The sequence below is a fragment of the Watersipora subatra genome, chromosome 9 (genome assembly GCF_963576615.1).
Source record: "Watersipora subatra chromosome 9, tzWatSuba1.1, whole genome shotgun sequence".
NCBI lineage: Eukaryota > Metazoa > Bryozoa > Gymnolaemata > Cheilostomatida > Watersiporidae > Watersipora > Watersipora subatra.
In genome coordinates this window covers 25951115-25978805 of record NC_088716.1, presented here as the reverse complement: position 1 = coordinate 25978805, position 27691 = coordinate 25951115, and the positions used below count along the sequence as shown (strand labels likewise).

General features: G+C 34.5%; 1 protein-coding gene across 1 annotated transcript; it reads left to right on the top strand.

Moving 5' to 3' along the window:
* The first annotated feature begins 1503 nt into the window (after nucleotides 1–1503).
* LOC137403864 (FK506-binding protein 5-like) lies at nucleotides 1504–27483 on the top strand. The gene is made up of 9 exons (XM_068089957.1): nucleotides 1504–1556; nucleotides 5517–5641; nucleotides 11251–11381; nucleotides 15334–15408; nucleotides 16399–16542; nucleotides 17615–17849; nucleotides 19255–19419; nucleotides 23638–23767; nucleotides 27166–27483. The coding sequence occupies exons 2-9, from the start codon at nucleotides 5545–5547 to the stop codon at nucleotides 27269–27271; spliced, it is 1083 nt and encodes a 360-aa protein (XP_067946058.1). The 5' UTR covers nucleotides 1504–1556; nucleotides 5517–5544; the 3' UTR covers nucleotides 27272–27483.
* The last annotated feature ends 208 nt before the right edge of the window (nucleotides 27484–27691 follow it).

Below are 27691 nucleotides of genomic sequence, written 5' to 3'. Positions count from 1 at the left end.
TCGAGCAATTCAAATAATTTTTCAATTTGGTCACGATATTTCTCTATAATTACATATATTTGATGCAGCGGTACTTGTATTATAAGAGATGAGACAAAACAAGCACAAAATTAAATTATGCCCTTGAATTGCAGGGTGGTGTAGTCCAGAAGACCGAATGCTTAGACATGTATACGCTTGACTTGCATTAATTGACAGTCATAGCTCTCTAAATTTTGAAAACTATTCGATAGGTTTCTGTGAGACTCGGACAACTATGTCGGAGAATCGTGAGGATCAGCTCATCATCATCACTCTATGTATAAAATGACTATGATTGAGTTTGTAGAAAAATTTTCTGACTGCCGGAATAATTATCGTGTGTGTGTGTAATCTCTCAAAAAATGTCAAAAAGGTATATTGCGAGCAGTAGGCTGCGCAGTGTGTCCTTTACACTACTATTTGTGTGTCAACCACCATGAGAGATACAAAATTTGTTTAATTGAATAAGGATGTGTCTTTATAAAGGATGTACAGTAGCTTTCAAGTTTTTGTACATCAGCTAAATGAATTCTTGTGTCAAATAAAAACACAGATTTCTAAAACCCTGCGTGGGTGGCATTGGAGTATTAAGCTAATCTACTTATTGTTCCTGAATAGCATTGCTTGAGTTCTCTGAACTCTTATTGATCGGGAGTGAGGCCAAAACGGTCACTCATTGGCAATGTTAGATTATTTTTATCAATGATGGCTTCTGGGGAGAGAGTTCGAGATAAAAGAAAATTGTTAACCGTAAAACTGTTGAGTACTGACTAGGCTTTGCTTGTACATTGACCAACATTTGTGTGAAAAAAATTGTTGGTTGAAATATTATTAAACAATTAGGACACTGAAAGTCCTGTGTGCCGTGACAGATCATCATGGGTAGTAAGTATGTGCACAATTATCTTAAATGTGGAAAGGTGGTCATGTGGCACTGATGGTAGCACGCCTGACTGGGGTCTGAATATGGGGGTTCAATTCCTGTGCGGTGTAATATTTTTTCTTAACGCTTTTAGATTGGCTTTGGATGGATGTACACGGCTCTTATAGTGGTAGTTATCATCTCCTGCACAGACTGATTAAAATACATGAACATCAGATTTTTTTACTAATAACCTCAGTTAACAATTTCAAAATGCATCAGCCCGGAAGTCCAACATTATTGCTTCCTCTAAACACTCCAAGACCGCCGTTGTACCTGAGCTAGTCTGATGGGCATCCGAACGAGTTCCCAAGGGCCTCATCAAGTATTATTCAGTCACCAGATATAGGTGTAGTCTTTAGACACTGTTACATCTCATGTCGACAAACAAGATAGAAGATTTCTCTTCAATGCCAGAAAACTATGAATAAACTATGATTTGTGCCGATTAATTGCTTTGGTCCCCAGGCTAGGGAGAGCTGCTTGTGGACTATTGGTAATCAATAGAAAGTGACGCAGGTAGATAGAGACCTAGGTGTGCGCCTCTCCACTTGTTTACACGAAAGAGTTACAATAACATTTGGTCGGAGCAGTGGACAGCATTTAAACACAGGTATGTTACTCAGTGACAAACAGAGCAATCTTTTTGCAATAGTATAGAGCTGCCATAACAAAAAACCTACACTTAAGGTCTGCTAGTTGGTCGGCTGACAGCTTTTTTTGCTGCCGATTATTAGTTTATTATGCTGCCGATTATTAGTTTATTATGCTGCCGATTATTAGTCACATAGAAAAGTTAAACAAATATGAATATATTGGCATGCATCTTGTGGTCAAGGTCAAGGTCTTTGGTTACCAAAGACAACATCCACATTTTTGAAAGGTTACGATGTCCGAGAGATGTTAGAGCCTTTCTTTGTAATAAGTTTCGTTGTAGCTTATTGAGCAAATCTAATGTTTTCATCAAAGTGTTTTGTCATTTATCTCTAAAAAGCTTTAAAAGGGTGGATGTTAGTTCTTTACTACTAAAATGGTATATTAATATGATAAAATACTAATATATACATAGCTACATTTTTAAAGCCACACGCTACACACAAGATTCAGTAACCAATCAAAGCATATTTTGCCGATTAAATCTTGTCCAATGCTGGCTCTATCTAAGCCTCCGCTGCATCTGCAACAGAATTAAGTTTGCCAACCTGAATGCTTTTTATCAGAAGGCTCTTGACTTTTTGGTTTTTCAAAGCATAGATAAATGCCGAGTTTGCAACTTAATCTCATCGGTTTAAATTAAAAAAGACACCCTTTTGGGCGCCGGATGTGGTAGGAGTCATTCAGTACAATATCTCTCCACCTTAGCATTGCACTCTCTTTGTGAAAGCACAGCTAGCTGCCTCAGAATTACTCCCATTGCATAATTAATTAAACTGTTTACTGCATGACGTAATTGGAAATCATGAAGCAAAAACTTGCCAGCTTTCACCCAATGCCGCTTTTAAATTATCAAAATGTTGCTGAAAATTGCAAAATTCTGAACGTAATTTTTGAAAGCTTACAAGGTGAAAATTACATGATTGTTTTTTGTATAAACAAAAATTAATCTCAAGACAAGCTTGAGCCAAGGCATGCTTTGACAGCAAATGAATTTCTGTCGTAACTATTCACTCCATCAAAAGCCAATTGTTTCATCAATTGCGTTAGTTGCGGTTTTCAATCTGCTGTTGTCCCAACTCGCAACTTTGCTGTCTACAATGGCGTCGGTAATATATAATGCCCTTTAATCATATTTGCTAAAAAATGTGTATGACCTTGTATTTGCTGGTCTAACTGGAGTTAGTTGACTATAGAAGGGAAATTTTTAAAATCTTTATTACTACGTGTTGTTAACGAAAAAGATGTTTTGCAAGATATTACGAACAGTTAACTTTTTTATTGATCAAAATCACTTTGATTGAAAAGTTTGTTTCATAGTGCAATACACGCAATGCTACAGCTAGTACACGGCGAGTATATCTATTAGAGTTACTGCTCCCTGGAAATCCTCTCAAAAATATTTCGAGAGAGTTCTCTAATTCACTGCTCAACCCTTTCTAGCATGAATTACTTTCTAGTTAACCAAACCACTACAAAATTTGATTTTACGATCAGCTTTAAGACTAGTTTGTACTGATATTAGCAAATTTTAAATTGCTCAATGACAATAAATATTTTTTACCATGTCCACATATGTGTACACCATGCATCCGTTCATGTGGACGTAGAGCTAATTACAGGAACAATATGTTGTTTAGTCTGTCACAGTATGAACATTTTGCAAGATCTATCACATATACATGTAAGACATATATATTATGACATATATTTGTATCACTCAGCCGGCATATATTTCGCAGACATTACAAAATTTCAAATGTACTGTGGCAACCTCAAATCATGAGGAGATGTAGCAATAGTCTTAGTACGCAGATAAGTGTCCCTATCAAACACCGTGTCTCTATCAAAGGATATGTGAAAGGTACAATGTGTGAGAGATGTCAGGGCCTTTTTTTGTGAAAATTTATGTTGTGACTTCAGAATTACCTATCGTGTGACAAATTAATCGTTTTCACCAAAGTGTTTTGTTATATTTGCCTCTAAGAAAGTTTTGGGTTCATCGAGGCTAGTTATTTTATACTAAAAAATATATTAACTTATATTGATATATAAGTCACACGCCACACAAGATTCAGTAGCCAACCAAAACATAATATTTTGCCAAGTGAATCTTATCCAATACCGTTCTAAGTCTCTACATCCGCAACAGAATCAAGTTATAAAAGATTAATTTTAATTGCTAATCTATTCCATTGGACGCTGAACTTTAACATTGCACCTTGAGTAAAAGTTCTAATTGGTAATAATAAACTTACGTCTGCGGCCGCTTTAGTCAGCGGTTTTCTAAAAGCATTTTTATTTTGTTTTGGTGAAATAAGTTTGGCAAGCTTTCGAGAAGCTGCTAATCAGCATGAACCGTGACATCACTATGTGTCTATTTGCTAATGACTCTGTGAAATGAAGTGAGAATATAGAGCAAAGGAACTAATTTAATTATTAGAGAAATGATGTCAGCCATTCAAATGGTTAAAACCATAGTTACACAGGCTGATGTTCTAGCACACCAGAGCTAGGAAACAGTATTGTACTGATGTTTTTTAGTGGCTGCATCATTCATTCAAACAAGTTTACATTTTTTATAATGTTTAATGATATTTCTGCTTGCGGGATGTTGTCCAATTTAGTTATCCTCTAAAAGCTATTCATACCAAGTTAACTTTACTTGTAGTCAAAAAAAAGTTAATGTTTTGTTTTTGGTAACCTTTTAAAACAAAAAAATTGTGCTAAATTTTGACAAAATAGACCAATGAGATGTCACTGGCGCAAAAACATTTCAAATAAGCACCAGCATGCTGCTCCTGGTATTGATTCCATCAAAAGAGCGTGCATAGCACAGTGAAATACATAAAGGTTCAAGCAGCAAAACCAAGCATCCTCCTGCGTAACTACAGCTTAACAAAAAAATCAACTAGTCAATGTGTCCGACTTCTTCTATTCAAACGTTTGCTAACAGGAACAACTAGACTTTGTAAAACCATGTCACCCCATGTAATATTTCCATTCGATAAATCATGCACTCAGATTTATGGCAATCGAAATGTTTCGAATGCTGTTTCAAGGCCAAGATCGCTGTATATTTAAACAGCGTGGCTTTTTAATCAATTCTTGCAAAGGCATGCTTCAATTTTTTCTAAGAGCGTACAGAAAATATGACAAAATTGTCTGTTGATACTCCTCAGTCACACTTCTACTATGGTAAATTACGAACCATAGTATATTGTATTCTGATCAATTAATGAGGCCATTTCCAAGGTCACAATGTCACAGTAGGTGGTTAGTTATTCCCCCAATAAAGTTTCAGGTCATCTATAGGAAGACCTCACACATTGATAAAAACTTGATCTATTGCTACCCTTGCGTTTAATCTCTGCAATTATAATCACTAGTACGCTGTCCGTTCCGTGCGTCATGCCAGATTGTCGGTCGCGTGTGATGACACTGCGAAACCTATAATTGAACGCCATGACTCTCTATTCTTCAAGCCTTTCCTTATAGTGGAGTTGTATTAAAGGTGGCGTTCAAATAGAGGTTTTACAGTACAATCTCATCTTGACTTACGAGCTTAATGCGTTCTGGGACGGTGGTTGTACGTCAATTTACTTGCATGTTGGTGTAGTTTATTTATATATAGAACAATTAAATATATGTGTATATGTATAATAATACCACGATGCAATGAGGTGACTGAGTGACGCAGTTAGCTGGGTGCTTAGCATCTAAATATCCGGGTTAGATTGAAGTGTTGCAGTCTTTTTTAGCAGTTCATAGCGTATTTTTCAAAAACAGACGAACGGAAACAACTTTTATTATAGTAAAAATGTTATACTATATAAAAGTAGTGAAATGAAGCTGGTAGCGGCTTAACTCACTGCATTGACAGTGCTGACGTTAGTTCATCACAATAATTTTTTTACAGTTGACAACAATTGAGTGTGGAGCTAAACATGAACAGAATGAAACCTGCTGTCCTTCTATATTGCTTCCTGGTTATGGCCTCAGCAGCACCAGCAGCATTAGAAAACAACAATGATGCTGGAAGAGGTGAGTAATCTCTAAATAAAGTTCTATTTCATTTTGAAGCTATTTATTAGAAGTTTTAAAAATGAAAAGTTTTTTGTGTGAGGATAAATCTGAAAGAGGAAAAATAATAAAGCCTGAAGCACAGCAATATAATACTATTATTATATTATAATATTATCATTTTAAAAATCAATATCTGTTATTTCCGGCTAAGTAAACTATTATTTCCGAAAGTAAACTAATACCGTCTATTCTGGTATTAGTTTACTTTCGAGTCAAGTTAATCATTACTTTTATTGGTTTTTGATAAAGCTCAGCTAAAATTGGTTTAAAATTTTGATACTAAAATTTTTTAAACAGTTTAATAATATGTAAGCTACTAAATAGTATTACATGAGTTTAGAAACAACTCATGTGCCAAAAAGTTTGTTTATTTTTACCCGACAGAACAGTTGATCTAGTTTCAAAAAAGTCGGTTTTCAAAACAATTTTTCTCAAAGACAGTGAAAGGTGTTAAAAACTATTTACATTTGTGCGCTGGCAATTCCATATGCCACAAGAGATTTTTGCAAGGTAATAGCTATTCATACAACTATTCCTCAGCTTTGTAATAGGGTCGAGAGGTGTAGTTGGTAACATGCCTGGCTAAAAAACATAATATGCATGTTTGATTCCTGTGCGAGATAATCTTCTTTTCTAACATTCTTGGTGTGGCTCCGGACATATAGACACACAGACAGACACGCCTCTTATTATTGTAAATATTGCTGTTTTTAGTTTTGTGAAATATCACATTATTTATTCCCTGGTATTATTGCACCCTGGATGCCCTTTTGGTTTACCGACAGCGAGATCAGGTCTATTGAGCCTTAGTGGCATATCAGCTCTATCTGATCCTCTGCCCATCTCTACTACTAATAAGCTAATGGTTGGACAGACGAAAATCAATATTTTTAGAAGCATCACATGCTGAGCTTTTATGGTCTGTTATTCTAAAACAGTGATGATAGACTGTACTCCAACTGTTTACAAGCTTTGGATTGTATGATTTTTAGCTGGTTGCAGGTTAGATTTCTTAGATCTCTCTGTATAGCTTTTTATTGGCATTGATGATCATTAACAAAATTATGCTTTTATGGCGTGCCAAAAGAAAAACAATGTAATGAATTTTTTTGTAAATCAACATTTTTTTTTCACACAAATTTAATGTACTGACTACAAAATTAGTATTAATAAAGAAACAAATTTAACCATCTTTACTATAATAAAAGCTGTGTTTGTCATTGCAACAATTAGAGGCTGGGAAACAAAAATTGCATCATGTAGGATTAGAACTCACCGTGTTCAGCTTAGCAGCCTAACACAGTAACATCTGCACCAGTTGGCCGCATCAGATGTGGCCAAATAGTTGTTCACAGAATTATTCTCTATGGTTTGTTGGATCATCTGACAATCTCTCACAATACTTGAGACTGCCATGGTAATTGGACAAAATGTTTAGCCAAATTTTTAGCTTTTCATTTGACCTTAAAGGTTTCCTAAAAGGAAAGCTAAAAATTTTTTTTTGGATAAAATATAGTCCGAAAATTGAAAAAAGATTGCATAACTAAGTAAATACTCCTCAAAGAATTTTGATCAGAAAATTACTAATTCTTTTAAAATCTGTATCTTTACTTCAACAAATGGAAAACCATTTTTTTTGTTGGAGTTTTTGCTACATGTAAACCACTTGTGTACAATTTTAGCAAACACAACAAGGGTCTTTACAAATACAGTGTAAGAAAACAGAACTCAATAAGATGGTATACAAGTAACGCCTCCATTTGACAGATTTGCCAAAAGAATTCCCATTAACTGCAAGCCTATGACCAAAACCGCAAGTAATAAAAAGACCTGTTTTTAATCAGTTGATATAAAAATACATTTGTCTGAAAAAAAAACACTCAACGGTTTTACTTCAGTCGAACAAACAGTGATTCAAGTGTAAATTAGTTTGATTACTTTCAACTTGCACTGCTCTCAGCTGTATCATGTCTGTAACATTCATTTGCTAAGAGTGTAGATCAAATAACACATCAGTGAATAGAAAATGTTATCAATCATTAATTATTCAGAAGCCATTTTTAAAATTGGCCAACTAATATAATCTTTACTATAATAAGGACTGTGTCTGTTCGTCCGTCAGTCTGTCCATCGCCACAATTGGAAAAAAGATTGCTTTTAGTGAGATTTCAAATCGTCACGCTCGTGTTACCATCCCAACACTTCACCATTAACCGTTGCAGAATTTTGGAAAACTTGCGCACATACTTATTCTGTGTACTTTTTTGACACTCTTGACAATCTCTCACAGTGTAACAGACTGTCAGAGTACTAGTGCTCTACATCAGTCATTTAAAATCTCGTTAGTAAAGCGTTCTTTCGTGTGAACTTGTTATGGATAAATACAAACCTTATAGTAACTACACAAGCTGAAATCATTCAGCTCATAAATGGCCTTCACTAATATCTTTAGCATTTGAAGTGAAGTAACCTCTCTCATCTTGCATTAAACTTCCCGTCAATCTCCGCTGTTAAACATCTTTAAAATCGACTAAAAGTCAAGAGGCTGATAGATAACGAGTATTTTATTGCATCTCTGTTAGCACTTGTAAGCGTTATTATTATTATCTGCTGTCCAAGCTCATCAACAGCAGACTTGCATCACCTTACGTCATTTTATGCACGCTCTTTGAAGTTGAAAATTGACGTTTTCAGTTCTCAAGCCAAATATGGGTGGTCTTCATTGATTTTATGTTGAAATTTTACTATTGATTTAAGAAACGCTTCGTGGGAGTTGTCTATCCTTGTCTACTCTATGTTGACCTACTAAATATGAATTTTTAAACAAACAATATAAAATTTGAGGAAATATTTAACTCTATATAGTATTTATCATACCACTTTTAAAAATTTTTAAAACATGCAGTTTTGTAAATAGATGCAAAAACATTGGAATTAAAATCAAAAGGCAAAAACACATATTTATTTAAAAGAAAATATAAATTAGGTGCTAGTTCAGGTATATTATGCCACACATTTTGATTGCTTCTCTTTTCAAGCCGATGTAAGAGCAAGCCTATATTTTTAAGTTAATGTGTCACTACAGTAAAGTAAGCATAACATTTTTACGGATCATTATTATTTAAATTTTTTCACATAATTTAATTTTTACATATAACTTTTCTACATAAATTTGTAGAACGACTATTTTTTAACTCAGTAGATGCATTTATATGAAACATTCATCTTTAGGTTTTGGAATAGCGTCATGAACTGAACCAAATACATAAAAAGGTTTTAACGTATTTTCACACCTCTTTGCTGTATGTATGGGTTGTTCGCTCCGCTATTTCTTTCTGACATTTGTACCATATATCGATGAAGTTGCAGAGGCAATATACATGTTATAGATAAGTTGGGAAACAGTGCAGCCGTTAAACTTTCATGATAATTTGCCAAGCATCCAAAACAGATTATTCAATGTGATTGTGATTGGCTGCCGCAAGTTGTTCAATCTAAGATGCACTTTATAATAGTTGCTGAGGGACTATAATGTTTTATCATTTCATTGTGTGATAAGAACGCTATCTCAGAGACTAATCTCTGATTTAAACGCGGATCGGTTCGTAATAGTTCAAACAATTTTATCACGACTGTTCACCGATATATTGTAGAACTAATGCTGGAATACTGCAATATAGTGTGAACCAGTCTTTAAAATATAAAGCCAATCTCAAAACAAAATAACTTCATTCAACTGTATTTTAGATAACTAGATGGAAACCAAAACAGCTCCTGTAGGTCTTGGTACAAAATAAATATCACACAATGTCATTGTCAGCTCTGAGACTTTGTAACTCGGCTGTTCACTCCCTGCGCTGACGCAAATGCTAAAGTTTCTTGACACTGAGGCGGATGGAGATGTCTGTCACACAATAGACAGTTCAGTATCTAGTAACTGCCTTGCTGCTGCCATTGATTCAGTGTGACATTACGCAGTCACTATTTGAAAAGTTGCTTTTAAATCTCAAGAGGAAAACCTGCCCTTACGCCCTTTTATGATGTCAATAGAAAATCGCAAGACGAAGGATCCCATTTGCAACAGATAATTCTATTTTAGTAAACATTAATAATACAAATATTGATTGTTTAATATTTCCATGGAGTGAATGTGCCATTAGCCCTAGCTTTATCTTGTCTTATATTACTAACAAGCATCGATTGCTCTCTTTACTGGCAGCTATCTCATCTGCTCGAGTTTAGACTGGCAAAGGCTGACAGCAGCCTAGCACCTTCCTCAGAATATTGATTTGCTTTTCAATGCTATAAACCGTAATACGCATTTAGCTCTTTGAGAATCCATTGAGAAAAGAAAGCGTAACATGTTCGTGTACCAGCTCTGTGCCACATAAGCTGTGCTAAATCCAGCTTCAATGGGATATTAGTATAAGGAATTTATCAATAGAACAACTAGGTAGTTTTAAAACTAAAATCTTATTTGGCTGCTACAGCATTGCTTCTCGCTTGGTGCTTGTCGGGCTGCGTTTGCTGGTTACGATACAGCATGGAGGTGGTGCTTAGTTATAAAAATTGTCTAGTTCTGTTATATATATATATATATATAATTGTTTCTTAACCCTGGTTAACCTATATGGGTGGTAATTTCTGCTCTAAATTGGGTCTCCCACCAGAAACCTGGAAGTTTGAGCACTCGCCTCAAGATTTTAGCTGTTCCCAATTGCGCACTTTTCTGCAACTCACCTGAGTTGATTGCTGTCGGTATTTGGGCAAGCCACATTTTATGCGCCGGTGTTATTGCGCCCAGTGCCCCTTTGACTACTGGAATTACAGTTGTTCTTACATCCCAGCATTTTTCAATCTCTTCTCCAAGAGGGAGATATTTCTCTACCTTTTCTTTTTCTTTGCTGGCTATATTGTAGTCATTGGGTATTGCTATATCTATTATAGTAGCCCTCTTATTCTCCTTGTCCACCGCCACTATATCTGGTTGGTTTGCCAAGACATGCTCGTCAGTTTGGATGTAGAAGTCCCAGAGGATCTTAGCGCAGTCATTTTCATTGACCTTACCAGAAGCTTCCCACCAGTGTTGTGGTTTATTAAGGCCATACTCATCACATAGACATCTATACACAACACCTGCGACATGATTATGCCAATCAGTGTATGCGTTTGCTGCCAGCAGTTTGCATCCACTGATGATGTGTTGGATGGTCTCAGGCGCATCTTTGCGCCAGAGACATATATATATATATATATATATATATATATATATATATATATATATATATATATATATATATATGTTTATTTATGGTTATTTATATATATGTTTATTTATGGTTATTTATTTATATATATATGTTTATTTATTCATTAATATATGCCTATTTATTTATATATATAAATGTTTATTGAATGTTTGGTTTACATAATACGGGCTTTGTTTACTAGGTAGTAAGGCTAACTAGCTTTCCTAGTGAAGGCCGCACAATATTCAGAAAAAGTTTCTAATAATTTTATTACATAAAACCTAAAAAATGTTCTCATCGAAAAATTAAATGTTGCAGATAAAAGAGCTGGTGAAGTAATCTTCTTTGAAAACCCACAAGGAGAAGAAAACTCTTTTGAAAAGCGATCAGAGGCATGGAGACAGACTGAGGAGCCTGAAAACGATGATGGCTACAAGCCTTTTGATGAGGTAAATCATGGAATTGTTTTCTCTTGTCTTCTTGTTATAAGTACACAATAGCAAATGCGGTAGACATATGATAATAGTAATACTTATCTTGACAGTCAGATGATTTGACTTGATTATGCTTCTTCAATGGAACATAGAGTATCATGAAAAGCTAGCTTTGGTCCAGCATGCTGCGAGTTCTAATCCTAAATGATACAATCTTTTTTCGGCATATAACCTTGGTTTCATACAGACAGACAGGGGTTTTGCTTTAGTAAAGATTTAGATTTCTATATTTGTGCAGATAAAAATATTTCATAGGAAATGGAAGAATTGTTAATAATTGCATAGTTATTGTTGCATCACTAATATTGTTATCACACAGATGCATACTGCTGTCAAAACATCTCTGCTTAATTCTATATCTAGCTTTGTAGTCAGCATCACTGCATGTAGAGACATTGTCTGGCATCAGCAGGATCTGCATTCTGAACTAACGTGTAGTCATATTATTTCTATACACTTTCCGTACAGACACAATGAGGAATAATGCAAGGACAAGGGCTGTTTCTAATACTCTTATTTTTTGTTTGCTAAACAGTATGACTTTTAGATGCAACTAGATATTGCTGAAAGACAGCCAGTTACTTTTTCATTTTACTGACACACTTAATAATAGCGCTAGATTCATCCCACTGCTGAACTACATCAGAATTATTCAGTAAGTCTTTCCCGAAAGTGAAACTTTTGAGAAGGGAAAATTTTTTTTTAAATTGTTTACAAAATTAAAAAAAAAATCTGACAAGTGAAACTTGTTGTCGTATATTTTTTTTTCAAATTATGCAAACTATGAAATACATTTTTTTTTGGAGATGAAAATTATGCCAAGTAACGCTTTAAAAAACAGTCAAAAAAGCCAAGACCACAGCAATCTTAATTTGCCTTCTAGTTTTGAATGGCACGAGTTGTCATATTTAGTTGGCCATTTCTGTTTTTGACTGAAATAGACTTTTTGCTGATAGAGCATTTTTTTATGGAAAAAATGTTAAAATTTTATGGTTAGTACAAACACTGTCTGTTCTATTAAATTCAGTGACATTATTTCAGCTTGTAACGGATTAACTAAATACAAGGAACCGAGGCTGTACAGAATATACGCAGCAAAGACTTGAGTTGGTATATTGCAGATGACTTTCTGAGCTAGATAAGCTTTTAATGGTAAAATACAGATAAAAGGCGGAATGGATGTTTGTTTAACTGAGTTTTATTGTTGACCAAAGATAACGAAGATGAACATGGCAGAAAATTATCATATTCGTTGAATAATCAGAAAATAAGAAATTCATATTAATTTCCTCTGGGAATAGGAAGTTATATCCCTTGTGATGAAGTGAGCAAGTAATACCCGAGGCCACAAGACATTCATCACGCATCACAATTACAAAAAGGCACACTGTGCTCAATAGCTCAAAGACTAAATAGTAAATACCATTATAAAAATCAACATGGTCAAACTTTCTGTTTAAATGTTCGACGAGTCAACTTCGAAGCGGTTTGTGAGGTTTATGCTCATCATCTGCTACCTTCAACAATGTCCAAATAAGGTATTATGCATTTGTTACAAAGCTTTGCAAAACAGCAGCTGCTTTCAATTTTCAACTATCAGTAGATCAACACAGGTCAGAGGTCATGGGTAGTAAAGCCAGCTGCATATTTTTGTTTTCATGTTTAATTTAAGCATAGAAGCAAAATTCTCTGTATGCCATGTAGTTTTTCTATCTTTAGCCTCAGATACCGAACAAATAATGCCGGAACTTTGAGCGTATAAGCATTTGTTGAACCAATAGCTACAAGCAAGAACAACAGGCTAGACATAAGATAAAGCAGATGATTTTTTTATAGCTATAGGCAACAATATTAATGTTATCACTGCGATAACAATATTTATGTTTAACAATTCTTTAATTTCTTATAAAATATTTATATTTGTACAGAGTTCTAAATCTTTACTATAATAATAGTCATGTCTGTCTGTTCGTCTGTCTCAAGCCCTGGTTGAATGTAGAAAAAAGATTACACTAAGCGATATTTAAACTCCCAACATCCAGCTTGTTAAGGCAACACTTTAACTCTTACACCAATTCACCACCTCACTGCATGGGAAATAATGTGCAGATTAGTGCTTGGCACAAGTATTTCTCGGCCAACGGGTTTTCAGGTATCAAGTTTGTTAATACTGGTTTTATGTCTAAAATTTCCAAACATCAGACATATTTTAAAATTTACAATGCAATAATAATTCTATTCAATTGATTTATTATTTTTTACCATTTTCTATCAAGAGATATTCGTGCTCGCAGCTTTAACAGGCAGGTTGTTAAACAGCGCTTAGAGCACAGGGCACAATAGACCGAGTTTTTGTCCACTCTACTTGACGAGTCCATGTACCAAAACCTGAATTCGCAAAATTGAAATGCTCAAAACTTCTATTACTCAATATTTGACTCAAGAGAAGATAAACCTGCAAGTTCAACGAGTTTTATTACCCGTGCCCAGCACTAGTGCATAGCCTTAGTGCCCAGCACTAGTGCATAGCCTTAGTGCCCAGCACTAGTGAAGATAGTCACTATACATGATGGTCTCCCACACAGCACCAGACTCCCAGAGTACTAGTTTCACATAATTTTGAGTGTTAACAACTGCATCAGTGTTATTGAATTATTGCTAAGAGCAGATAACCTCTAAGAGCTTTCACTTTGAATGGCATTAAACCAACATCGTTAATCGTATACACTGAAGCAAGCTCTTCTGTAAAATTGCTTAGGAGTATCAGAGAAGTAATTGTGCTACATGGATGAGCTTGGAGATTTTAACCTCTTACTGCAGCTTTCTCCTACGAAAGGGTCACTTTAATGTTATCATGTTTAAAGATGGCCTCCTTAGTGTGGAGACAGAGGGCTAAGCTAGACTTGCCTGAAGGGAAAGAGTTACACAACACAATGCTGTGTAATCACCAGGGAATTGAGCAATAATGAACTGCAGCCCACACAACCTCCATATAGCCAAATCAATATTCTTATAATTCTTTACTCAGGCTAATCTCCTCTGGTTCAATACAAACCATTCCGCTTAAGAAAGGTGTCTCTCCAAAGGGAGTTGCATGCTCCTTAATGATTTGGTTGCAAAGAACAGACAACTTCTATGACATTTTGAAACTTTTTAAATGCTGCTGCCCGAATTTGATTTGAAATTAGGCTGTGCTATATGCATACATAAACTTCAAGTAAAATTAGTGTCAATATTATATATAGTTGAGAAATAAACAAATTGTAATAACTTGGATAAGAATAAAGATAAGGTGCTTCAATGCAACTACTAGCTCTATAGCAAAATAATTAGTCATATGCACATTTATTCTGGAAGGTCAAGAGGTAGCTGATTGGGGCAGTTGTTAAGGTGCTGGTCTACCATGCTGAAGGTTGAAAGTTCAAATCTCATTCAACGCAGTGGTGTTTTCCAAACCCCTAACCATGGTGTTGGATGGATGACATTGCTCTTATGACAAAAAAGACTAGCTTTACTCTACACATTGCCTGCAACTACTTATAAGCTATTTTATTACATTAATCTAAACCGATGTAATGAATACCTTCCCCATTATTAACTGTGGTGATCAGCTAGGCACATAGTCTAATGGGAGAGCTCGCCGCCTCCAAAACAGCAGGTGGTAAGTTAAAATCCAGTACGGAGTGCATTTTTTGTTCCCAAAACTTCATCGCTATAAATAGACAGAGGCATAAACATTGAGCTATAAATACAGTTCATGATTACGGGAGATTGGTAAACTAAGAATTTTTCTTGCTTTTCTTAGTTTAACTAAAGTGGTCAATTTTTAATGTAGTGTTTATTTATGCATTTTATAGTACACTGATCTGTCCCTCGCTTTTTTACACTTTGCTGACCTTGTGTTTAGGATATCAGTGATGAGATCAAAGAAGAAGAAGTAAATGAATTGTTGACTGGTTTGGAGAAATGGGCATTTGATGAGGTAAGTTAGACTTACCTGTTTTCATGACTATAAGCTGATCGCTTCCAGTCTAGTCTTTAACAGTGTTTGTAAGTGAGCCAGGTTTATCTGCTCGTGTTGTGCTAACTTACACTACTATTTTGTCAATATACGAAAAATAAATCATACTTTGTCATTGCGTGTGTGTGTAGTGTGTGGTGTGTGCAGGTGCTCGTTAGTTTGTGTAAATGCTATGAGTTTACACACGGTTCCAAAAAGCCAGATTCTTCAGCACCCATCTGATTGAAAGCTCAATAATGCGCCTTTGCATCATATTAAGGACAATTGCCCTCGACGAAAGCATTCATGGATTGTTACTTAAACAGCAGTGTGGCAATTTGCATTGAAGATCTACACACAAAAATTCCTATGCAACGCAGGGCTTAATGATAGTAATGTTATAAATGACATCAGCATTTGTCTACTCTTGATCAGCTAACACTACCACTAAGCACAAGCTAAAATGGGCAACTAGTAATTGATGTCTATGTGCGACAAACAAGCATTCATCATTCTCAAACAGTAATTTACCCACATCTAGCTAATAAAATAATTATATTTTACTAGGTGAATGTGCGGCGTTACACGATAATAAAATAATTACCCAATGATTTTGAGTAACTTAAGCTAGTAAAGCTAGTAACTTACTATAATAAGAGCCGTGTCCTCCATTTGAAGCTAGCTTGTCACATAACGTATAATGATCTACAACGCAGTCATGAACTTAAAGTGTGCTACTATCAGTGGATTAGACCGCTAGTCTGCAGACCTAAAGGTTCTGAGTTCAAATCCTCTGTGAAGCAAATTTTTTGTTCCCAAAACTTTATCACTATAGCTGGACAGACAAACAATAGACAATGTAATTAATATAAATAGAAGAACACATAAGATTTACCATTACTGCAGAATAATAACAAGTCAGGAGTTATTTTTGTCATATAATTTGGATGCAGACAACATTTTATATTGCAGGCTTTCAACTACCTGGTAGACAAACTGATTGCAGAAGCATACGAGGAAGAGCTGGACTCAGTCTATATCCCAGCTGAGACAACTCCCTATGCTGAACTAGATGAGCAGCCAAAAGAAATGACTACTTTCAAAGTTCCACAAATGGTGATTCATTAAAATTGACATTAGCAAACAACGTTAGATTCATTAATTCATTAATTCATTTATTCATTCACTCATTCATTTATCCATTCACTCATTCATTCATTCACTCATTCACTCATTCATTCATTCATTCATCCATTCACTCATTCATTCATTCACTCATTCATTCATTCATTCATTCATTCATTCATTCATTCATTCATTCATTCATTCATTCATTCATTCATTCATTCATTCATTGCTAAATGTAAACTGTTGCTTTCTAATGAATTGCTAGCTAGAAGTCTTTGCTACATGGTAGTTATTGCTATTTAGTAGTTATTGCTAGTTAGTAGTTATTGCTAGTTAGTAGTTATTGCCAGTTAGTAGTTATTGCTAGTTAGTAGTTATTGCTAACTAACAGTTATTGCTAGTTAATGGTTATTGCTATTTAGTCGTTATTGTTAGTTAGTAATTATTGCTAGTTAATATTTATTGCTAGTTACTAGTTGCTGCTAGTAATTAGCTATTTCTGGTTTGTAGTTATTGCTAGTTATTGATAATTTCTACTCAATACTAACTAATAGCATTTGCTTACTATAGCATGCACGCAGTATAATAAACTAGTACTGTAAATACATATCCCATTAGTACAATCCTTTGATTTTGATAATGCAAGCTACTAAGTCTGTAACCTCTCCATGCTAATTAGAAGAGTGGCATTCAAAATTGAAATTGAAGGATAATGATCTTTTTGTTATTATCTCTTGAATATTATGATAAACGTTTGCTGACAGTATATACGCAAAGGTCAGCAAATGCCAGTTTGATCATGTTCCCGTTTTAAACTTAGCAACATTAAACACTTAGAAGCCTATTTAGCTATAATAGATGACAGAATCATATCCTAATCATATCCTAATGCACCTATAACTTGAATTTAAACTTTTAGTCTCGTATTTGCTTTTAACGTCTGTTTTGATGACGGCATATGTATCCTTTTTTCTAGCTACTAAAGAATGGTTCTGCAAAACTAATATAGTTTAAATAACAGTTGGTAAAAGAGAGACGGTATCTAAGGTCATGTTTGCAGTTTGATGATGAGGAAGACGCTCTGGCAGCATTAATAGCCAAACAAAATCAGCCTCATGTTGTGCCACCATACCTTCAGCCACCTGTTGAAATGTCGGCTGAAGAAGATGAGCCCTATAATAGCCTTGAGGTAGAGTTGGATATGCATGATGAGGTGGAAGAAGAAGAAGGGGAGGAGGATCATTTGATTATGGAACCTGAAGACACTTCATCAGAAGATTCATCCATGGAAAAAGGTCGGTTATGGGAGAAGCTTTCTGCTTGAAATCATTTCATTTACACCAACTCAACTGCATGTTGATCTGCTCCCTTTGATCATATTTAATATCTAAGATAGCCAGTTGATATGACAACCCTCTGTATTTTAACAATGTTACATGTTTACCTTTATATGTCCTCTAGCTGTGCTACCCGGCGTTGCCCGGGTAATACAAAAGTCTTTGGACAGAAAATTGATGTGTATTTAACATATAACAACATTTGCCATTCTAACTTTCAAACTACATATCATGAGAGAAGTGTTTTGTGTATTTGAAATAAATTGAGAGAAAAATAAAAACAGCTGTAAAGGTTTTAAAACTTTCTCCAGAAACTGTAACTTTCAAACTATGAGCCTGGCACATTGCCAATGGAAAATTCCAGTAAGCTGGTTAATAAGCGCAAAGCTTCGAATGACGATAAGCCATGACGTTGCGTAAGCATTGTCCAGCTAAGATATTCTAATAATAGCTATAGCTGGAGAGACACACATACTTTGAGAAATACATACGTATATAGACTAGCTGTGTTACCCGACATTGCCTGGGTATTAAAAATCAGCTTATAAACAATGAAAAGTGATGAGAGTTGCCTACCACTTGCTATCAGCCTGGCACATGTAATACATTTTTATCAAAGTTTAACAAAAATCAAATGCACTTAATGTGTAACTACAAAAGCTACATTCAGCTGTAAATGATAAAGTTGCAAAGCAGTTGTTTGAAATAAAATTTTTACTATGACATTATTATAAATAGACATTTTGCATATACTTTTACTAAAATTAAATATGTAACTGCAAAGGTTTGGGATTAGTATTTGAAACAAGATTGCTATGAGAAAGCGTGCCAAACTTGATACAATGGTTCACAATCAGAGAATTCAAAATATAATTTATAAAAAGCGAGATCAGTGCGACCAGTAAAATTTTTTATAGCGAGCATTTAGAGAATTTTTATTAACTGTTATTAGTAGGGCTGACTAGCTGACTACCCTGTACATTTTAAAATCCTATAAGAAACTCAGCTAATAGTGTAAAAAATTCACATTCAGAGTTGTTTTCTCTTCTAAATCTATTCTTGCCACTCTTACACTATCGCCTTTGGAATGCTAATTTTAAATTGTGATGGCAGAACTTTTTAAATGATAGCCATTACTTTGTATGGCTTAAACCTGTTTGTCTAAAAAGAAGAATACATGCTATGAAGAAAATTATTGTTAAAGCAAATTTGGAGTACTTCGTGATTGAACAGACAATTTCTATAAAACTGTACGAGTAATGATGATTAAGTATTTTGCTAATAAAGGTGAAGGTCGGAGTAATAGTTTAGACCCAGGTAATTTCAAAACTGTATGGGTTACCATCTGTTTGTTTGTTGGCAGAGTTCAAGGACATGGATGGGCTAGATTCTTTTGACATAGTCAACATTATGGAATACCTTGATTATCTCAACAAGCTAAAGCATTCATACTCAAGTGGTGATGCTAAGATGGAGAAGGGCGAGGCGGGTGTCGAGACGCATGGCAGGAAGAAAAGGAGTCTCTCAAGTGAGTATAGATAATGTGCACCTGCTAGTCAATCTGAAGAGGGACGCATTTTGCTTTAACAAAATATGGAGAGGTTAAGGGTAGCTAAGATAGACTGTATGTCCTCGCGGTGTAAAGGTTTGTCTGGTGTTTGAGTGAAATTTTCATGCGAATCTCAATCTGAAACTACTGACAGAATACAAAGTGCCAACTTTTGCAGTCGGCAGAAAAGAAGTATTTGCAAAATTGTTAATTAACCACACATTACGATCTCAACATACGAGTGCTCCAACAAACGAGAACTTTAAGTTTTGACAAATAATTTGAGCACATTTTTGCCTTGATATAGGAGACACATTTGAGATCCAAGTATACAAGATGATTCTCGATGTTGCCGCTAGGTGGTCAAGTTTGCAAGAAAGAATGAGAGCTTATAAGAACAACATCACTCAGTCTTTCTTGTCGGATCAGTTTCAAAAAGTTTTAAAAAAACCGGCTAGATGTTAAAGTGAAAGCGAGGCAAAAAGACCCAAGCCGGAAGATTAAACAGTTAAACAGGAAGTTAAAAAGAAATAAGTTTAGTGCGGAATTAAAACTTATTTTTCAGTGTATGCTCAGTAAGCTAAATTCATTTAATTGATGTGCCTTCTGCAAGATAATGAAAGAGTGTTACAGCTTTAATATTGTTAGCCACACCTCTTCTCAGATAAAGCTAGCTACTAAGGAAATTTGTTCTAAAATTAATACAAACTATGACGGCAAATGAATTGTATAATAAGAAAATATTCAGACATAATCTCTCTTGTCTGTTAATACTGTTTTACTTACATATTAGTATTTCAAAATGTATTTGATTTGAGTCGTCGATGAACATCGTAGTGAACTTTTCATTTGAGACGTAATTTTATGTACGTATTACATAATTCTAAATGAAAAAGACTAGAGGCTGGTTCTCACTATATCGCCGTATCTCGGCCAGATCAATTTGGTTCACAGCGTCCCATATCTGGTAATAGCTACTTGCAATTCTAAACCAGTTTTTTGCGAAATTTTTATCCACGCATTACCCTTTTTATTCTTATCTTTGAAATCTGCGCAGCTTCTATCCCACACAGCTCTGTAGATTCTCACAATTTCCATAAATGCCTCATTGAACTGTTGTTCCTGGTTAGTATTTACGCAGTCGGTTTCTTCCATATTTATTTGTTCTAATTCCGCTAGAAGAATCTAACTGTTGCCGCATGTTTTAACCAAATACTAGTCTCGCAGCAACTATCATAAACGAAAATAAACTTCATAGGGAAATAAATCATGCTATCCGCGACCGCGAATTGTCATTGCCCAAATGGTTCACATTAAACGTGCTGTCGCTGATGCTCCGCGAACCATCGAGAAAGTTTGGCAGCTGCGAACTTTCCCTACGTGACTGCCTTGCTTCGTCGATACCGTCTGTTTACGGTTCACATAATCGACGACCAACGCCGAAAAGACAATGTTGAGGCGCAGCGGTATAGTGTGAACCAGCCTCAAGGGTACATCGATGCCTAGAACTCTCTATTGCTCATTTATGACATAGCCACTTGAAGAAGCTGTGACTGAGAACACACACACACTAACGTAATAAAACATAAAATCAAGTTGTTTTTATTGACCGGAAATTTGATATTTAGGAGTAAAATAGTCAATAGTTGAGAACATTTGTTCATCTGAACTTTTGAGACAGATCTTATCTGATAAATAGAACAATGAGATGAAGTAAGTAGCAGCAAATAAGGATTAATACGGTGATCTAATAAATATAATTAATAAAATCGAAAACCCAAGAGGCCTGTCTGAGAGGCTGAGACGTTACCACAGAATAAGTGAGTTAGGAGAGATGGAACTAACTCAATAAATTTAATCTGACCAGTTGAAGAGAATAGAATAAAACATCAATAAAACTCTCAAAGCGATGAGAAAGGAAAATTGAGTCATCATCGTTTGTAAGCAGTGGTCCATGAGAATAGCGCTATATGGTCACATTCATACTGCACTTGGTAGGCCGTGTCTCAAAGAATAGCGCTATCTGGTCACATTCATACTGCACTTGGTAGGCCGTGTCTCAAAGAATAGCGCTATCTGGTCACATTCATACTGCACTTGGTAGGCCGTGTCTCAAAGAATAGCGCTATCTGGTCACATTCATACTGCACTTGGTAGGCCGTGTCTCAAAGAATAGCGCTATCTGGTCACATTCATACTGCACTTGGTAGGCCGTGTCTCAAAGAATAGCGTTGTATGGTCTCAAGTCAAACTGCACTCAGCTGGTAATAGCTCATAAGTATAGCGCTTTCAGAGTACATGCTCACCACATTTAGTAGGTAGGGACTGGCTCATCAGAATAGTGCTACCAGGGCACAAGTTTCCCTGCATTCAGTTGGCATTGACTCATAAGAATGACACTATCAGGGTACAACTTACCATATAATTTTTCAATTTTAAAGCTTCAAGTTTAGTTTCAGAGTTGTAAATTGTGAATGAGTTGGGCTCAGTTCTAGTAGCGAGTTCTTTCTGTGAAGAGGGGGGGGGGGTTCTTCACACTTAATGTTCCTGCTGTTTGTATCAGTTTAATGCAAGTTTAAATAAGTGGAACATTAACTGGCCAAATTAAAAAGTCATACATGGTTAGTTCTGAGCCTGAATTCTGAGTTGTAAAATGATTTCTTTGAAGTTTAATGTTTATCCATGATGTCAGCTCATTTTATTCTGAAACCATAATATTCCATTGTCAATTAATAATTTTACACAGTATGGTATAGTATTATAGTATATAGTATGATATATAGCATGGTATATAATAGATTATGGTATTATAATTTTATACTATAATTAATGTATTATTTTCGTTCTGACAATAAAATATAGTTAGGTAAATACCTGCTAGGGTGCAGACAACTTCAAATGAGATAGTTTGACACAAAAAGCTATTAAGGTTGGATGCCTTCCTGCCATCGCCTGTCCACCTGCCATCACCTGTCCACCTGCCATTGCCTGTCCACCTGCCAACACCTGCCATCGGGAGGGGCCTTCTGAGAATTGAACTCCAACCTATAGTTTGCTGGTCAGATGCTGTAGATCACTAGGTCATGGCTTTTCCATATTCTATGAAAGTTGCCATTTACAGTATTATATATACAAATATGCACTATGCTGTACCATATTATGAGAATATCATTACTAAACTTATGTAATACGTTTATGTACAGGGACTGTATAAATGTACAAAGAATGTATAAATGTACAAAGAATGTATAAGTATACAACAAGTGTATAAATTTACAGGTAGTAAATAATTGTACAGGAAGAGTATAAATGTACAGGAAATGTACAATTGTAGAAGGAATATATAAATATTGTAGTAGTTGCATGATATATGAAAGATTTGTTGTTTTTCTGCGCAAAACAATAATTCAAGTTTTTAAAACACAGATTTGCTGAAAAATAATTTGCTCATAAAGCTGCTAAATATTGTTCTAACCTAATCTAATTGCATAAATAATTTAATTCAACGAAACACAAAAATATATATTTTTCAACTCTTATTAGCTATTGATTAATGAGAACACTAGATAGCTGCTCAGGTAAATATTTTGTTATAGATAAATCTTAATGTGTTCATTAATTGCAAAATGAACATTTCCTAGCCAATTAGCAAGACAGGAGCTATGACTACTTTGACCGGCCCTAAGTGGAATTTTTACTCACCATATCTCTTTTATTTCCCTTACCAAGTATAACAACACAAAATAGAATTTAAAGGTACTTTGAGGTTCTAACCGCATGTATTTTCTAATCTTAGGATAATTAGATAGTTTTTGGCTTGTTTGGCGTACACAGTGGTAAATGATAAGTGAGTTAACAATGAATAAGCGTATGCGGGGTGACGATAGTAAAAGTCTTATTCTCAAGATCTTAATAAATATTTTAATATTTTTGGCTATGATAAACTAACTCTTGCTTCATGATAAATGGTTATAATGGACTCGCTTTTGTGTCACCGATAGAGTAATTACTGTATCCGCAGCGTATCGCATTATTGTGTTGGCTGAATGAAGCAGCATATAGAAGATAACTCCCAGGTTAAAAGAATAAATGCTTTCCCGTCCTCCAGGGAAGCATCATGGATACATTTTAGACATTTTGTCCTGCTTGCTTCTTTAGCAGGAAATTTAACTGTGCCAACTATTAACTCTTTGGCAGCAATAGACGAGTGGATGGGTGATGCGAGCGGTGAAGAGGGGGTCTGCTTTACCGCTGACGAGGCCCGAGAGTTGAAAAGCCTACTTATCAGTCTTGCCAAGGATAGAGCGACGCTGAAAGAGTTGGCGAGGTAAGCGGTTGAGATTACGCAGTAATTGCATAAGACGATTGCAATTCCTGCGTGCTTGGTTACGGTGAATAATTGATGACTCGTCAGGCAATCTTTGACCTGATTAGCTCGTGATGATTGATGTCAAGGCTGCATGTGAGAGCCAACAGAACCTAATCTGAGCCAAAATAGTGCCTTGCAGCTGTTCAATGGATATGATTACAGAGGCTTTGCGTGTCGAGAGTAAATTGACATTTTAGGCTATGGCCACTTGATCTTTTCTATGCTTGTGAGCTTTGACTTGTCTTCTCTTTGATCTTACAATACACTTTAAATGATGGAAAATTTATTTACTCACCAACTAACATATTTTTTATTTAAATGTAATAATATAATACTCTTACAATTGTTTAACTGTTTTTTTTGAACGAAAGTTTTTAAAATATTCTGCAAAGTCCTTTGTCAGCTATAAATACGAGTACAGCCAAACCTACACAAATACATTAGAACCTCTACAAGTACAGTAAAACATTTACTTGTGATTCCCTGACCAAACAAATTTTCCAACGTGTAAAATTTAAGCGAGAATTTGACTTGTAATTCGTAGTAATTTCCAGCTAATGTTTTTCAATATTTCTCAAAATTTGGCAGTTTGCCAAAACTGCCTAGCTCTCTTTTGAAATTGAAACAACTAGAGGAAATAAAAGAAAGAAGGCATATATATATAAAATAATAAATCTGCACACACCAACTTAGTTTAAAATTTAAATTAAAGTGAGTTTGCTGTGTATTTTGATCACTACCTCTACTTCCAAACCTACACAATGCTGAGTCTGGGTTTTCGTTTTCTCATTTCTACTGTAAAATAACAATAATATACTCTTTTTAGAGTTATTACTATAAAAAATATGGTTTTTACACACAATTGAATTTTTTTTACAATTTTTGTTATATATTTTTACATAATTTTGTCACACATTTGAATTAAATGAAGTACTTATCACCAACTTTTTAAATTGTTAAATTACTGCGTATTGTTAATAGAATATTTGTTCCAGTGTATGATAGTTCTATTATATATAGATATAGATTTATTTATAAATTATTGATATATTTTGTTGGGCAGTCTACAATCATTTTCCATATAAAAAAGTTTTGTATATGGCGCCAACAGAAAAAATTGATATAAAGAAAGGTATCACCATGTGGTGTCATAAGCGCAAAAACAAAAATTTATACAAGATTTGATACTACCAAGTTTATGTATACATCTCTTCTGACAAAAGATTAAAATAATTAGTAATACAATTGCTGAGTACATCTTATTGTAGGTACAAAATATCATCATCATGTCGTAGATATTTGGTACTTGAGAATTAAAACATACTAGTGATATATAAAAGAGTTGAACCACTCAGTTCTCTGAATCCAACAATGTTAGTAACATACCGTAAAAACTTTATTTAAATGCCACTTTTGTTTGAAGGCCCTTATGAGAGAGGGATTGAAAATTAGAGCGCCACCCTTTAATTGAACGTCACCCTTAAATTGACCGCCACTTCTATTTGAATGTATACAAAAAACTAATCTTATGTCGTCGATATCTGGTACTTGGGAATTGAAACATATCAGTGATGTATGAAGGAGTTAAACTATTCAACATTTTGAATCCAACCAAAATTACATGAAGCAAATCTTGGATTTGTATTTAAAGTAATGTATATGTATTAATTTATTTATATCAATTTTGTATTTAAAGTTTTATTTGTATAAATTGTATACTTTAAACAAATGTATATGACACGCCTACAGTTGTAGATATACCTTGTACTCTACTGTTAGAGTTCTACTGTTCTATTATTAGTCATACAGTCAGCGGTAGATTTGAGTTTTTGATCTAAATGTCAACTTTTAGATTAGCTTGTTACCAGATATCTTATAAGTTCAACCTGAGTTCAGCTGACGCGTGAGGTAGTGTATCTGTACTGTATTAATTGTAATTATATTCTATAATGCTGTCAGAGCAGTGGTATGAGACATCGGGTGTATTCAGATGAACTCATTCTGAATCGAGCAAGAGTTTTCTAATTTTTGATTCCAAAAGTCGTTCACTAAGTTTACTTCAAATTGTTACATAACTATTAAAAGAAACTAAACTGGTCTTCAGTATTAATAATAGAGTCAGCATATAGAAACACGCCATTTGTAATTTACTAGTTTTATATAATTTACACAATCATTTTTTTTACACAATTCATACTTTTAAACTTTTGTCAAAAGAGATAAGATTTATACCTAGGCTTAGTAGTTTCAAGTTTTCCTTGTATAGATTTTTAGTTTTTGGTACCACATAGCAACACCTTTCTTTTTATTTGTTTATTTTTGTGGCACTATATGTAAAACAATTTTAAAATATATATTGAAATAAACAGAAATGATTTGAAATTTATAAATATATATATATTTATAAATATATATGTATTTATAAATATATATGTATTTTTATAAAATTAAGTAAGATGAGAGTTTAAGCTCAGTTTAAAACAGTTTTATTACTAATAGTTTCATACTGCAAAGCAATAACCATCCGATAAAATTTCTAACACTAAAAAGTGTTGTGTATATATAGATTGAAATAAAAGTATGGTTGTTAAAATATCTGAAACCATTGCTTATAAGTAGGATTAAATTTAGCAAGCAATGCGATGATGTACAAAGTATCGGGACAAAGCTCAATTTTATTATTGAGCACTTTTACGCAAGAGATTGTAGATATTGCCTCTATTATATATAGGTATGTATATTTATATGTATTAATGTAAATATATATATATACATAAATATATATAAATGTATACTCATGCTACAGACAGTACTGTTTCGGCTCTTGAAGCCTCATCATTGCATCTCAGAGCTTTGGCAAGGGACACAAATCACATTACCAATGAGAGTTGACTTTCTGATGTGAAGCAACTAAGTTGCCTCTCAAACTTTAAGAGAGTCAATGTGCTGACACAAGAGTGCTCAAATCGCAAACATATATATTTGAATATGTAAAATTATTTTTTTAATATTGCATTTAAATATTCTGCAAAGCAGCATTTTTTTAGACATTTCGCTAACAAATCTTAAAATGTAAATGCGATGGTTTCTTAGTTTAAATTTTCGACATACACATTGCTGACTTTTGAACTTGTTTTTAGATACAAAGGGTTTTAAACATAAATCAACTAAAAACACTTAGCGATGTAGGTTGTGCTATTTTTACTCATATCGATTAAGAGTAGGTCTGTCTTTAATACCTTCTAATCAATAAGAGCTTATATCATCTTACAAGGAATGACGTAAATCATCGTATAAGTAATTCTAGACTTGCACAATTTGCATGCATCAAATCATCGCTTTTTATTTTTCTTCAGCTATCTCTCAGATGATAGAAGTGCGAATCCAATGCTCGAGGGTGGATATCCTGTTTACGAACGCCGTTATGACTTCAACCCCTATGATTACGGCGCCAATAAGTAAACTTGACTGACCTTTGTACTAGTTCTCTATGAATAAGTCACCAGCGTTTGCTTACACACTCTTCTATTGTATTGTTATAAGTGTTGTGCTTTCTGACAGTGTCTGTAACGGAAGGAAGAACTATTTTGTGTAGCATTTCTATAATGAATCACCATTGTTTACCAAAAAGCCCTCAATGGTTTTGCTTATTGTAAATTATTATGAGGTGAAGAAGTGGAACTCTCTCTGGTTTAATATAATAAACACATTGTGTGACCAAATGGCTTCTGATTTTGACACCAACTCACATATAGTGTTCATTCTAGAGCTCATTTTGAAGCGTAGAGACAAGGTTCAATAATAAAAATAGACTTCCATGACAAGGAATATTGAAGATGTCTAAATATGGAATGAGAAAATTTTTGCTGCTTCGCGTAACAG

Bases quoted from the DNA above. Each gene is read 5' to 3' on its own strand.
- LOC137403864 (XM_068089957.1), top strand. From the start codon at position 5,545: ATGAACAGAATGAAACCTGCTGTCCTTCTATATTGCTTCCTGGTTATG. The intron at 15,409-16,398 runs GTAAGTTAGACT...TTTATATTGCAG, and splicing joins AGAAATGGGCATTTGATGAG to GCTTTCAACTACCTGGTAGA. The intron at 19,420-23,637 runs GTGAGTATAGAT...ACTCTTTGGCAG, and splicing joins GAAGAAAAGGAGTCTCTCAA to CAATAGACGAGTGGATGGGT.